Raw genomic sequence first — 15,412 nt, 5'->3', positions numbered from 1 at the left:
TCATATTCTCAAAACGCAGTGACTCATCTTCTTGCACTCACCTCACCTCTGCTCATTGATATGTTTTGAGTGCTTCATCTTTTCCTCCTTTGCCATTATTGTTACTTTCTTCCATCACACCATTTGCTAAACAAATTTTTTTCCTCCGAGCTTTTCTAGGTGAATTCTTTTCCCCTTCACTGTTTAGATTAAGGACGGAGCAAAGATGTAGGAGAAATGGAGGCTCTTACTCCTCTCCCGGATGCGAGGTAAAGATCTGCTTAATAATCTTTATGCATGTGTTGAAACACTGTCTCTGTCTTGTCAACCACAGAAGGGCCTTTTCTGTAGCAAAAGCGTAGCAGCTAGTCATTCTCAGCCCCGTATTTGTTAGGCCGGGTTTACCAGGAAGGTCTATAACAAGGTGTGTACTTTTTCAGCTAGACTAAGCTGCTCCATGGTGGCTGTAGGGCAATTGGTGTCCACCCCACCCCAGACTACTGACTCGCTTGTGTGTGACCGATGCACTTGCCCCCCTGCCCCGCACTTAACCAAACCAGCAGCAATTCGGTACAGGCTTCAGAGGAGGTAAAGACCTGAGCTGTAGCAGGGCCAAAAACTCTTCTAAGAAACCTAACAAGGAGCAGAATGACACAGTGAACACCGATAAGTTGTGGGTATAAGGATCCTCGTGCATTCCTCTCCCATTGTATGGAGTTTGACTAAGAGCCAAACACTTTATCCCATAAATATGACAGCCTAAATGAGCCTGCTTTGAGCTTTTCCTGCTAGGCAGTGTGGCTGCATGGTGATGATCTCCCCCTGAGCAGAGACGCTTCGCAAGGGTGCTCCTCAAAGCAACGAGATCTGTTACGATCGACAGATCGCTGGATGAGCCCAATTTGAATTCTCCCTGGATGGCAACCGGACTGCATGCCAGGCAGCTCTCCCCTTTAGCAGGGATGCCTCTCATTGTTAAGAGGTATTAGTTGTTTAGCTTAAATAAGCAAGTTTTAAGAATAAATCACTTAGAGTTATCATATTGTGTGATTTATCATGCTGTTTGCTTAGCTTTACTTACCTAGCATGAGTAGCTAGATTTGCTGAATCCTTAGGCTGCAAACTGTAAATTTCCACTTAGATTTGCTGAATGCGTGCCTGCTTAGTCAAAATAGGGCCTCCAGAGCCAGCCTAAATCAGAAGATATCAAGACTTCAAGGCTACAACCATCAACAGCAGCTGCAATTAGACAGGATAACAACCTGTCTGAAGATAGTGAAGGAATCCAATAAAGAACAAGAAGACCCCAGAACCAAATATTACTGCTGGACTGAACCGTTGTGGTAAGGGGCAGATGAACAGTCTGTAAGGGCATAATTACGCATGGATTTCTTTGTTCAGGTCAGTCCCCTCTCTGGAGACACCCAGATCGAGCTGACCCTGCTGCTGTACCACTCTATTCAATCATTTATTTTTATAAAACCCGATGCTCGAGAGTCTAGGGAAACCTAGGGTTTGAACTTTGGAGCGAACTAACAGTGGATGCCCAAATGGAAGGTAAGCGAATTGAGAATAAGCATGACGAAACTTTGAAATCTTAGCTAAGTGACATAGGGAGTCAGGTGTGCACATATAATCCTTTAGCTATAAACACATATAGTCCCTTAGCCATAAACCATTGACCAAGTCTGGGACTAGGAGTGGGTCCAGCTGCACCTAGACTCCTCTCTGAGAAGGCGTTTAGAAAGCAAGGGGGTCCTTTCTGAACCTTGTGACTCAATGGGAGGGTCTCCCTTACCTTTTTGCATCTCCAGTCCCTGCATAAATCATTCCAAATTGATTCTAACCCAGTTTTCCTTCTGTATGTTTCCTCCATGTAGTAACAGAGTGAACCTTGCCATTGAATTCTGTTATATTGCACTTTCATCTACACGCTGCTCTGTGACAGAGTGGGATCTGTGAACCAGGAGAAAGGCCTGGATGTCCACTTTACGTGCCACAGCCACCACAAGAGGCAAAGCTGAGGAGACCAGAAAAAATACTTCTTATTTTCTCTGCACAGGGAAAATAAATTTTTCTGCTTTCCTCTAGACAGCTAGTCCCATTGCAGGGTCAACAGAGTAAACGCACATCTTGCTCTTCAAGTAAGGGCAACTGTGGTTTCTTCTGAAAGCTTTGCTGGAGGAACAGTCGCAAGGGAAAATTCAATAGTAGAAACCTACTGAAAGAGAAGAGAGTGGAAAGGACACCTCGTTACCCACAGGGATCCACTCTGTGCCCAGCTCACCCTGTGTGGTTTAGGTTTCTTCCCTGCTGGGGAACTGCATCCCACCCTTGCGTATTCTGAGGAAGGAGAGCCAAGTTTTGACTCCATTTTCCCTCATAGTATTTCACCGATGGAGAATTACATTTAAAATTATACTTAGTACGAGTGAAGTGTTAGAGGATCCGGGACATATGGCTACATCGCTGATCTGCAGTGGCCTGCTGCTGCCACCTTTGCTCGTAAAGGACTTGATGGCAGAAACTGTGCCACTGTGGCCTCTCTGGTCTGGTGTTGAGTCTCTGGTTTGCCTTCTGCTGGAGCAGCCCTTCTCTTAGCACACCAGGTTCTTGCATATGCTGCAGGCATGCTACCTCCTGACACTGTCAGCGGTGCATGGCTAAAACATTTCACATAAACGGCTGTTCTTCCTGAACACCGGAGGGTCCACGCTTCTCAGCAGTGAGGTTGGAGTCAATTTAACAACGCCATCATTTGTGTCCACCCACAGCAGCTCACTCTAACTTCCCGAACCATGGGGGTGTCATTAAAAACATGCTGAGCATACCTTCGGAGGGGTATAATAAATCGTGTTGTTTACATGATAAAACTAAAGCATGAAATAAAACCATAGGGAGAATGCAAACGACAGCAGATGTGGCTATATACTGCCTTTCAAGAGGTGCTGGCCCTGTGTTTGCAGACACAGTAAGCCGACACCTGGACAGCGAGGTGACATCTAGACTGAGTGTCTTTATAGGAATGCTCTGGGGCAGCCAGCTGTTGCCGTGACCAGACTGTCAGTAGCCATACAAACACGGCGGAGCTGGGCAGGACGGCCAGAGGAATTCAGCAGGCTTTGGGAAGCAAAGGTAGCATTTGCTCTCCCTATCACCCAATGGCAGTGTGCTAGAGCTGAGAGGCACTCTGACGTGGTGACCTGAGCTGGACTAGAATCACACAGAATCACAGAATGTCAGGGATTGGAAGGGACCTCAAAGGAACATCTAGTCCAATCCCCCTGCCGGAGCAGGACCACCTACATCAGATCACACAAGAACGCGTCCAGGCAGGTTTTGAACATCTCCAGAGAAGGAGACTCCATAACCTCTCTGGGCAGCCTGTTCCAGTGTTCTGTTACTCTTACTGGGAAGATGTTCTTCCAGAAGGCCAGGATGACACTGAATTGTAGCAAGGCTCAGCAGACAGGGGTGATTTCCAGACAGCTCATCAGGTCATGGCGTTCGGCAGGGTCTGGTTGTCTCTGTGCAGGGACGCATCCTGCTTCGTACCGCACTCAGGCCTGACCCTGTTGTGTCCCACACAGGTGCAGCTCAGGTGAAGAGGGCCTGTGCACTGTGTGCTTCTCACAGCCACCCTCTGCACAGCTCCTGGGGAGCCTGTCTAGTAAACGGTGGCTATTTTGGGAGGAAGACAGAGCTGATGATGTAAAATCTGTTGTAGGGTACATGTAATAGCCCTTGCAGAGTATTTTTCTTGACTCTGAACTCTTAGGCAGGTCCATTACATTTCTGTACAGGCCAGTGGCACCGTGCTTGGCAGGGTGGATAGCATGATGGGGCAGGAACGGGGCAAGCACCGAAACTGTCTTTTTAAATGGACATAGAGCAGGCAGGCATAAGTATCCCAGAGGAAAGCAAAGCACTCCACAGACAACCAGCGATGCCTGTGTGGGCTGCAGCAGCGGCATCCACGGGTGTCGACAGAGAGCTGGTACCAGGGTTGTGTGGAGATGCCTGTTCCTGTCTCCTTGGGAATTTCACCGATGGACTGCAGGCACGCAACAAGCTGAGGTCATTTTGACACCACGGAAAAAAAACGCTTTCAGGCCCACGCCCGTGGTGTCGCAGGGAGGCACGGGAGGCGGCGTGCGACAGGCTGGTAGCCCGGGCGTGCGCCGCGCTTGCGGGTGCCCACCGCACCGGGCACCCGGTCCCTGGCCGATGGGAAGCCCCGCGCCGCGGGCGGGGCCCGGTCCAGGAGAACCGCGGGCCGGGCCGGCCGGTGCCCTCCGCGCTACCGGCCGGCGGGGGCAGCCCCGCCCCGCCCCCTGCGCCGGCCGGGGGGCGTGGCCAGCGCAGGGGGAGTGGCCAGACCGGGGGCGTGGTCAGACCGGGGGCGGGGCCAGTGCCGGGGCGGGCCGCCGGGCGCACCTGGGCGCCGCCGCCCCGCCCTCTCCGCCTCAGCCGCCGCCGCCGGGCTGCGAGCGCTTCTCCGTTCTCGGGGCGGTGGGGTCCGGCCGCGCCCTCGAGCCATGGCGGCGGCGCCCGCAGCGGGAGCGCCCCCCTCCCTGGAGGGGGGTGTAGCGCCGGGCTCCTCAGAGGAGAAGGAGGAGGAGGAGGAGGAGGAGGTGGCGGCGGCGGCGGCCGGGCTCCACGGCGCGGCCTCTGCGCCCTCCCCGTCCCGATCGGCCCGGCTCCGCCTAAGCCCGCTCGCCACCGGGTGGGCGTTGGATTCCCGCGGCGCGATGTCGGCGCGGCGGCGGCGGAGGGCGGCCGCCGAGGAGGAGGAGGAGGAGGAGGAGGAGAAGGCGGCGGCGGAGGCGGCTGAGGAGGAGGAGGAGGAGGAGGGCAGCGACAAGGTGAGGGCGCGCAGCCGGGGGCCGTTGGCGGCCGCTGGGGCAGGTGGGCGGGCGCGCGCCGCTCCCTCTCCCGCTCCCCTTCTGGATCGTCGGGCCCTGTGACTGCGACGTGCGTGGGGCGCAGCCCCGCAGAGGGATCCACCCCGGCCTCTCCCCGTGCGGGAACGCTGCCGATCCTTCTCGGTGGCGGGAGCGGGGAGAGGGCGACGTGCCAAGCGGCCTCAGAGCCCGGCGCGCGGGGGTTAGGGGCCCACGCGTGTCCCGCCCCACTGCCGTGTCCCGCCCCCGGCGAGCTGGAAACGGGAGCGTCCCGGTTCTCTCCAGGCCGCAGCCAAAGCTGAGCGCCGTTGACCCGGCAGGCTGCGTGTGGCAGTTCAGCCCCCGCCGAAGTAGCTGGGCCCGGCGGAGAACGTGCCTCAGCCCGGCTGGGCCGGTGCGGCAGCGCGGAAACAACCACGGAGCCGCGATCTGCGCCGGTTAAAGACTGTGTCAGCACTTCCCAGCAGCTCCTTCTGTTTTATGGCCTTTTAAGTGATAGGCATTCACCTCTGGCCCGGAAAGGACTTACAGTATAACATTTCTGCTAAGTCAAGAGGTTTTCAAAACACCGAGTCTGTGCATCAGGTTCATTATAGTGGCAAAACAGCCACAGTGCTGTTCTTTTGTTCGCCGTGGAGTTAAGGCTTATCTCCACAAAAGCCAAGCGCGTCACGGTTGCTCATTGTCTGGATAAAATGAAAGAGATGTTCTCATTTTGATAACTACAATTTATTTTTTTTTTTTTTTAAAAAAAAGCTTTCTGATTGCTAAATGGAGTTTGCGATACATGATGGAGGGCTCCTGAGTTGGTGGCTGTTTAAACCCGCGTGGATGTCGAAGTTGCAGAGTGTGCAAGTCTGCCTTAGGCATTGTGGTGAGGAATTGGGAAGTGAAACTCAATAGTTAGTTTTTATTCGGCACTTTGGTTGTGGGAACTCAAAGCCAATGAACTTGAAAATTTGCAGTACTGTGCTGCAGTCAGGGCTGCGATCAAACGAGGTAACATTTAGACTATAGCTGTGCAAAGAGCGTTTCTCTGTAGATGAGAATTAACTTTTAAACATGATTTCTTGTAGCAGTGTGCTCAAAAAGCTGTTTTTCTGTGGAGTTGTTCAGGTTTGCTTTATGTTGGAGGGGGTCCAGAGGAGGGCCATGAAGATGATCCGAGGGCTGGAGCACCTCTGCTGTGAAGACAGGCTGAGAGATTTGGGGCTGTTCAGCCTGGAGAAGAAAAGGCTCTGGGGAGACCTTCTAGCAGCCTTCCAGTACCTAAAGGGGGCCTACAGGGAAGCTGGAGAGGGACTCTTTGCAAGGGCGTGTAGTGACAGGACAAGGGGCAATGGCTTTAAACTGAAAGAGTTTAGATTAAAGATAAGGAAACTTATCTTAAGGAAATTTAAACTGAAAGATTTAGATTAGAGATAAGGAAGAAATTCTTCACACGGAGGGTGGTGAGGCACTGGAACAGGTTGCCCAGAGAAGTTGTGGCTGCCTCATCCCTGGAAGTGTTCAAGGCCAGCCTGGATGAGGCTTTGGGCAACCTGGTGTAGTGGAGGGTTTCCCTGCCCACGGCAGGGGGGTTGGAACTAGATGATCTTTGAGGTCCCTTCCAACCCAAACCATTCTATGATTCTGTGTTGTAGAGTAAGTTAATTTCTGAGGTGCGCCGTGAGCTGCCTTCAAAGAATTCTTCCTGTTCAAAGCTTCTACTCTCTGGACCTCAAAAGGACACACCTAAAACTTGCTAATATTATTCTTAGTTTACCTACGTGGTTTCCAGAGAGGAGACTGCTGTTCTTGCCTGTAGGCCTACAGCTCTTTGCTGTAGCTGGTCAACAGTCTCATGTTTCATCCCCTCTTAGATGATGTTGAACAGAAATGACTCTGCTGCTGCGTGTGCAGCTAGGATGTTGATTACAGGTGGTGAATTTCAGTATGCCTACATTTGTGATGATGGCTTGAACTATTCGATACGGAAAGGCTCTTGCACTGCACAGAAGACTTTTTGACAGATTATTTGGGAGACCCTCCTTGTTCCCGTTAGAGTCGTTCAACCTGACTGCGATGTGCACAGCAGCAGTGACCTGAGTCATGGCTCCCAAGTGACATTAGGGATTGATTTTACGTGCTAAGCTATCTTTAGTGCTGTTGGTAACTGCAAAGATAAACCAGCATCTTGCACTGAGTTTTCCATCAGTGGGTCACGGTTTGAGTCTCTGAGTAAGGGTACACAGGCAATGTCTGCAGTAGGTGATTTGATGGGAAGGATCTGGTCATCTGAATTCACAGATGCACCTTCTTAGATGGTTATCTTTCTGCTCTACCCCTCACCTGACCTTTGCAACAAGTGGATAGCTTATTGTCCTTTGGGTGTTTTGAGATGACCTATTTGGAATGGTAATTGCGTGTTCTGACCCAAAACTTGTTCTTCTGTTTGTAGCTACTCAGAATGGCCATGATGCAGTGGGCTTCCACTGCTTCCTGGTACGCAGCTCGGAAACATCACCCTCTTCCTTGCTTGTGATGGAGATAACTTGGTTGTCTCCTTTTATATGGTAACTGTGGTCTGCTTTTGTTGACCCAATTAATTCAGGCTTCCAGATATGTAAAGGCACAATGCATTAAAGCACCATGTTTGCCAAAGTACGGAAGTGCTCTGTGTTTGTTGAAGAACTCCATGAACACTAAATATGCTGGAGGATTTTATCTTTTGTACTTTTAGTCCTGTTTTCAGCATGTCATCTGATACTTTCGTGTTACGCTTACTATGTCCATAGATGCCCATTTCCTACTGAATTTAATCGAAGCTGGTTTTTTTTTTTTGCGTCTTATCATTTCTGTATTTTTTTTACCATAACTGGAAACCACCAGTAGCCATTTTTATGTCCATATCGTTTCAAATAAAAGTTAACCTCCTTGCTTTTGTATGAAGGAATATGGTATACCCTTTGTGAAACTTCTTCCTGAAGTTCCCAAGCTCTGCAAGTCTTGATGTCTTCTGTTGCTCACTAGGTTTTTGAGCTGATGACTTTTTTTCAAAATTCTTATGAACATGCCTTTGCCCTTTAGGGCTTTGCAATTTCACGAGTTTGTTGTGTGTTTGCGTCGTCCTGTGGCATGCAGGAGGGATGGTTCGGTTGTCCCTGTGTTATTTGCCACTGCTTGCCCTGGACGCTCTTTCCCTAAGCATGTCTTGTCAAAGTGCCTTCATAAATCCTCTGTGGCCCTTAGGAGCGAGAGGAGCGATTTGGCATTCAAATACTTGATATGTGTAAGTCAGTTAGAGTTTTACAGATTGATCTGTGTGTGTTTGTGCTTCTTTTAAAATTCCAGTTGTTTGCATTCTTTACTAAAAACCAAGTGACACTACTTCCAATGCTTAAAAAAAAATAGTGTATCTTGGAAGTATTCACAGTTTTTCCTCTTTGTCCTGTGCAGAGTTGTTGGAGTAGGACGGGGAGCGAGTAGTGGAATTGTGTTGCACTGCTGGCCGTGGGAACAAGTGCCTGTTTGCCTAGGGTCATTGTTAATTATTTGTAACTAAACCAAGCCCGGAATCACTGACCACTGTTTCTCTTACAGTATTGAAAAAGCTGTTTCTGTTTCGTGAGACAGCCCTTCCAGGGAATCAATTGCTAGATAAATTGCTCAGACCTGTGAAACTGGGTTTGGGACTTGGGTCTTTGCCCAACACCTCTCAAACCCGCTTGGAGATAAAGGAAATTCCTGATGGCAGTATGGGTTATGGTGGAAAAATAGAGTCTGTCATGGATAAATTAGTTACTTCATTTGACTGACTTCTTTTGGAATATCCAGAAAATGGATCTGTTTAATTTTCGGAGAAGTTTGAGCTCTATGCTGTCTGCTATGGGTGTGGTAATAATAATGAGGGCTGACTATTTCCAAACCTCTGTTTTCTTGGAAGCGGCGGTGAATTGGTACCAATGCAGACAGTAAAAGATCTGTAGGTTTCAGTCTTTGATTCGGCGTGTGCAGTTCTCTCACTTGTGTTCCTGCTTATAGCAGGCTTTAACAGTTTGGAAAAAAGGTTTCATTATTCAGGATCCTCCAGCACTTTGATATCTTGACTTCAGAGGAAGGTATCAAGGTACATCTAATTAAATATGCTACAGTGTGGTCTAACTGAACTATTGACTTTGTTGTAAAAGTCTGCAGAAAGATCAAAGCTGGAGGAGAAAACTTTAAGTAACAGACAGGTTAAATTTCAATAATTACATTCTTTTGCTTGCCAACTTTTTCCACTTAAGCTGTTGGAAAACGTCTTCATTTTCTCAGTTGCTCTTCATGTAGATGCTGCATTCTCCAAGAACAACGTATTTGCTGTCTACTGAGGAGTTCCTTACCGTGTCCTGGAAAAAATGCAGTACAATGAAAACATAGCAAGTGCCTTTGTAACTAGAATAATTCTTGTGCGTGGTTCGCTTGGCATGTGTTAATTGTAGTGGATGGCGTGTGGTGCAAAACAGCAATTCAGATGCACGTATCCTTTTAGATGATGACGTGTTGATGTGTCTATTTTTTTTCTGCATGACACATGACTGTGTTTTGGTAGCTGTTGCAAAGTAGCCAGCAAGCAGAAGTCCACATGGAAGCTTAGTTTGTGGCAAGATGTTGCATGTTTTGCGCTCTTGTTAGGTAGGCTCAGGCTCTTGGCTGTTTGAATTCCCCCTTTGTATGGTCAAGTATTTGTGGTCTCAGCTTAAAGATGAAAGTCTTGTCTTTAAGAACACCAAAATTAAAACAAAATTCCTAAAACTAAATGAACTTTTGTCTCGGGATAATTTGGAAATGATGAAAACCTATGAGCGTCTTAGCGTGTCAGATAGGTGTGTTTATTATGCACTGAGCTGTTTGTAGGGTGTGAGTCACTGTCACGTTTGCTGCCTTCTCTGTACTCGTTGGACCTGCATCATCTCAGCCTTGTTGGACTTGTACTCTGTGAGCTGATCAGATAGGTTCTTTTGAAGGAGCACGTGCCTTCAAATGAAGAAAAGCAAGGCAATGATCTCCTTGCAGCATCTATCTGTTTCAGACACTTGGGATGTGAATCGAGACGGGAGTGGCACACGTTCTGCATGTAAAAGGCTTTGTCACCTGCAGTTTGAGAACTCTAGGAAAAAATGAAAACACCTTGAATCAAACGTTTAATTTAGAGTTGAGGTAGACAGGTGTCTTAGTCACTTAGGACAGTACAACTTCTGCTGTTTTCAGTTAACCTTTGAAAACCTTGTAAATACCTGCTCATGGTATGAAACCCATGGCATTTTGATGAATTCCCCTCACAGATCCGTGTTGTTACTGTTGTTCTGCTTGGCCAAATCCCAAACCTGAAGAGCAGGAGAAGGCAGGGCTGCTTGGTTTTATACTGAACTCCAAAACTGCTTCTTCAAGGTCAAGCTGAAGTAGCAACACTCTTGATTTTTATTTTTGAGGGCTTTGATGGTGATTAACTTAGTGTTCCTTCCATAATGATTGTTGTTATTCATGGCTATAAACTGGAATGTTTATAATCAATCATGTAAAATAATTAAGAAAACAATTAGCAAGAAAGACTTGTCCCCAGTGATGGGGTTCTTTAAGCACTTCATGATGCAGAAGACAATTAACTAGCTTTTATTGAACAACTTCCTCTTTGGCTTCTGACTTGGCAAATTAAATGCCTTATTCAGGAAATGGTTGTGGCCATGATCGCAATTAACTGGAAAATAAAGTAATCAAGGTCGTTTTTGAGGTATGTTACAAAGGGAAGTTGAAGATAGTTGGAGGTTTGTCTCCCACTGGTTATTGTAGCAGTGTAAAGCTAAAAAAATGACCAAATGCATTACGTTCTGCGCGACTTGCAGGTTGCACCAACCAAGCTCCCAGTAGTGGCAGTACACAGCACGAGCTACTGAAAAACACATCGGATAAACAGACTTCTTCTTCAGGGTGTTCAGATACTCTAAAAAATGCCAGGCACCTATGAATTCAGATGTTGGAAACAGCAAATCTAAACCATTGCTTCTAACAAGGTGCAAAAGTGACAGTTGTGTGCTAAGTATCAGAGGGATAAAAAACTAAGTATAAATTTATTTTTTTTTTATGTTTGAACACCGGTTGAGTATGGAAACATTTTTTGCAATACCGAAAGCCCAAAAGTGGAACAAAAATTGGGAGTATTCTTAGTTCCGAGTGCTTGAACGAGAGAACATCTCAGCCATGTGCCAGCAGGGATTAGTATTAAAGACACCAAGTTGTGATCTTAGGGCCAGGATTGCTGCACAGTGAGTAGTGTCTTCTAGAACCATACCGACAGCTTGCTGCATCCCAGTGCAGGTCACAGTGGTTGGAACATGGCTTTGGGAGAGATCCGTGATCCCCCCTGCCGGTCGCGTCTCAGATTTCCTACGCTGTGGTACGACACGATGAGAAACATCTCTGCATAACAAGATTGCAAGGACAGTGATTTTTTTATTTATTTAGATCTTTTCCAGGTGTTCTACAGACTTTCTGAAGTCTGGAGCACAGTTAGAGTATTTGCTCTTTTTATTTGTGTTAATTACAGACAAGGCCTGTCTAATAATTATTCAGCTGTGGGGTTTCAAGGAATAGAAGCATTGGTCATGTTTTTCAAAGAAGTAAATGATGTAAAATCCATTCAAGAATTTCTTCTTGGGCATGTGTGTGGTACATAAAGTGAGTGAGAAAAACACAGCCTAACTTGTTAAAAAAGAGAATTATCCTGTTGTTACCTGTTTCCCTTGTGCGTGCGTGTAGTGCCAGCTCACGGGCTCGGGCTCTAAAAAGGTAAAAACTATTTAAAAATTAAAAGGATGACGTTTTCCCTCGGACCAGTGTCCGCACCGGACCCCCGCCGCTCCGCACAGCCACTTGTCCACAACTTCTGGGTACGGGCTGAGGCCTTGACCTCGGACAGCAAGATTTGAGAAGCCTTAGCTTTTCCACCCATGTTGTTTACGGAGATCGGTCACTGAGGTGGTGGTTAAAACTGGAGTGTAGCTTCCTTGGAAAGGCCAACGGATTGAGAGGAAAAGGTGATAGGCTATGAACAGAGTAACCGTGTAAGCCACCTTAATTCTGTGTTGTCTTGTTGAGGGGTCGAGAGGGAGGATATGCCTCTGCTGACTTCCAAAATGCCAAAAGTACTCAGAACAAGGGAAGAAAATAATAATATTAAGGAAAAGTGGGCAAGAAAGCAGTCACTTTCATGGGAATAGATTAAGGAGAAAGAACCAAGGTCTGCAATGAGCAAGTTGGAAAGAGAGGGAGACTGAGAAATAGCAGTGTAGCGGTGGTGAAAAAAGTTTTCAAGCACAGTTACTCCACAGTCCCCAGAGCTGTTAAGCACTGATGAACCTGAGGCGGCAGGGCTGCTGGGAGCTGTTTGGGATTGCAAGGAGGTGAGGCAAGTCAGGGAGGTGAGGAGGAAGTTCAGGTCTCAAGAGAGCCAGAGACTGAGCTCGAGACAGCTCTCTGCCTTGCTGCTGCACCAGGGCCTTCTGACTCCCCAGAGCTGTGGTGTTGGTAACGTTGGAACGAGTGAAGTACCCTTAGTGCTGGCTTTAACTGAGGGAACAGCAGTCCTGACAGTCCACTCTGACAGTTGGTGACAGTTTGTACGTTGTCACCAAAATATCTACTGCCTTTTTTGCGTTTGGGATAGGCGCACAGTCTATCTAGATGATGTCTTCCTGAGTGGTCGTTAGTGAATACTGAAGAAACAACTACAGTGTTGGAGTCACGCAATAAATTATTCTGAGTAATACTGTGTCCGCAGGATGCTTGGTCACTTCACAGTTTGGTTTTGGATTGTTCTTTTTAAGCCAGAGGGTTCAAGTCGTAGTGTTTGCATATAGGAGACTGTGCCGGCAAACTCTCTTCGTTGTACAAAGGGACTGTTTTTTCCAGCACTCTATTACCTTTTTTTTTTTTTTTTTCCCCTTAACGTGACATTAAAACACCAGAAGACCCTTCTCCTTATTCCATGAAAGGTTAATCTGAGATATAGGTGAAGGAATGTTTTAGAGGGTTGGTTAAACTCATTTGTTCTCTGCCAGGTGTAGTATTTCTGGAAATGTATATCCTCATGCTTATATATGTGGGTTGAAAAAGTGCCTAGAATGTAACGTTTCTTGAGCACAGCAAGTAAGGTCACAACATCTGAGTACTGGCCTTCTTATAGTCATTTGTTGGGATACATTTGTCTCCTGCACCATCTACAGTTTCACTAGTACACCATTGTTGTCTGTTTAGAAGGTAATGTAGACATTATTGGTTCCTAAAGTAGTGTTTATCACTCTGAATACCGTTTTCTGACAAAATAAACTTGTGTGTTGTGTTGATTTTCTTTTTTTTTTTTTTTTTTTGGTCATAGGAAGTGGATTTGGAAGAAAGACTTGGTGAGTTGGATCTTAGATGTGATTCAGATGTTCCTGATGTTCCTCCACCAACAGACAGCACTCCAGAAATCCTCAAAAGGGCTTTGTCAGGCTTGTCTGCCAGGTATTGTAAAACAAACAGCTCTCAGATTTAGTAGCTGTAGGCTAAAATTCTTACAGGTTATGTTGCAGTTTTAATTCTTAACAGATTGTACCGCAGTTTTAAATTTCATATGATACACATGAAAATTCAAGGATAAATTTCTACTGATATCATTGATTTGTTTATGATTTGATAGTCTCTTCAGCGTAATATTTTTTGCATATACCTGAAGATTGCCTACTGTGTGCATTTCTAAGTCAACTACTGCAATGTTTAGCTACAGTTTACTTAAACATTTGCCATTGCTCAGTCCGAGCATTGCAATAAAGTGGGCTAAAAAATAGCCACTGGGTTTGATATCCAGAATAACTATTTCTTGGGGTTATAATAAACTGATTTCCTACATCTAAGATATATCTGCATTTCCTTAACATCTAAGGTTAAGTGAGGGTGGTATTTGTGTATAAATGAAAAGGAAAGAAGCGTAAATTCTCTGAGTGAGCTTTGCTAGCCTTTTATGACAGCATTTCCACTTCTAAATAATTTTTCTTGACAGTTAAATACAATATAACTTTTGTTTTCATACCTTTTAAAGCAATGTTTGATTTTTTCCTGCTGTCTCTTTTCAAACCTAGGTTTCTGGCTCCATCCCCTGTTCACAGGAGCTTAAGGGCTAGCAAATGCGGGCAGGTGTGTGTGTGTATAGATGGACAGATAATAGTGGAGACCTGCATATTCATGGAGGCTAACGAGTAAAGTTCCTAGTACGATTTTTTTATACGGTTCCTTTATAACACTTGATCAGTCAAACCCTTTTGGAGGTGGCAATTTGCCTTACTTTCTTTTTCATTAATGCAATGAAAGAGCATTTAGGTGTGTGATAGATCACAGACCAAAAAACTACCTAGTAAAATGAATGTGTATATTGTATATACATTATGCTCAATACAACAAACCAAGCAACATACAATGTATATTTTAGACACAGCTTAGGTCTTGCAAGAGTCAGAAGAAGGACCTCTAATCCACACTACAATTAAAAACTTCCAAGTTCTTGTAAAAAACCCTAATCTCCAGTAGGTATCTCCAACAGCAGTGTGAAACTACAGTTTTTTTTAATTGCTCCTGTTCTAATCTGTTGTCTGTTTCTGTTGAGATGTGTGGGAGCTATAAACAAATGTGGTGTTCCCAGGTTTCAAAAAGGATGTTTCTAAACTGCACCAGCTGTTAGCAGAATGTGATGTTCTCTATTGCTATCACACTGCAAGGAGTATCTAGTTCCTTTTACTTTCAGGATTCTCTTACCATGTTAAATGTTAATGTTTTGGAAGTCTTAGGTCTCCAAATCAGACTTTTTCCAAAGGGCTCTTGCATGGTGATACCTCAAAGCCTGCAACTAAGAGAAGCTTTCTGATTTCACATGCTTGAAATTCTTTATTTCACAGTGGAGTGTTTGTACAAAGGTGCTTTGAGTGCAAAATTAAATTCTTGATGCTTTATGAACGCTAGATTCAGAGTTACCCACCAGTTTAGTAACTGGTGGTCCCACCAGAGCTGTTGCCATAATGCACAACCTGAGTGAGTTGCACTGTAACTTGCAGAAATATTGTTTCTCTTGGTATTCAGCCTTTAGAGGAAATATCTACCTAACTTTGTAGTGGAGAGTTAGGGTACAATATACTTGTCAGGTGGCTGCCTAGATTCTGGAGCTTGTTGCCTTGCTTACTGAAGCTGTCTTTCCAGTGCTGCCCATGTCAACACCTTCAAGATATATGTGATATTTTAACATAATTCTTAAAGGAAGTTAAATTCTTCTGAAGGAGTTTTGCTCATTATAAATATGCCGCTAGGAGCAAGCTGCTACTCTACAGCCCACCTCATGAAGGAACATAAAGCATCTGTTGCAATAAAGCCCGTTGGGCCTTTGTTCTGATGCTGAAGGCAAAGCCAATTAGTGGCTTTAGCTGCTATTAACCTGACAATGAATAACAACCTTGAAAATCAAATTGGTATAGTTGAAGTTTACA

The 15,412-nt window shown here is 46.0% G+C and overlaps 1 protein-coding gene across 3 annotated transcripts in view; it reads left to right on the top strand.

The window, feature by feature from the left end:
- The first annotated feature begins 4,730 nt into the window (after nt 1–4,730).
- CDS1 (CDP-diacylglycerol synthase 1) overlaps nt 4,731–15,412 on the top strand; it is a 36,490-nt gene continuing 25,808 nt past the window's right edge. Inside the window, exons 1-3 of one of the 3 annotated variants that reach the window (XM_086611851.1) lie at nt 4,731–4,793; nt 4,833–4,844; nt 13,279–13,406. In XM_086611851.1, coding sequence (XP_086467977.1) covers nt 4,731–4,793; nt 4,833–4,844; nt 13,279–13,406 — 203 coding nt within the window. Of the gene's footprint in view, nt 4,845–13,278; nt 13,407–15,412 lie in introns of all 3 variants that reach the window. The other 2 variants (XM_086611850.1, XM_086611849.1) reach the window with 2 other exon arrangements.

The sequence above is a fragment of the Tauraco erythrolophus genome, chromosome 5 (genome assembly GCF_009769465.1).
Source record: "Tauraco erythrolophus isolate bTauEry1 chromosome 5, bTauEry1.pri, whole genome shotgun sequence".
Classification (NCBI taxonomy): domain Eukaryota; kingdom Metazoa; phylum Chordata; class Aves; order Musophagiformes; family Musophagidae; genus Tauraco; species Tauraco erythrolophus.
Note: the sequence above shows the minus strand (reverse complement) of the source record. Positions and strands in the feature narration are given on the sequence as shown.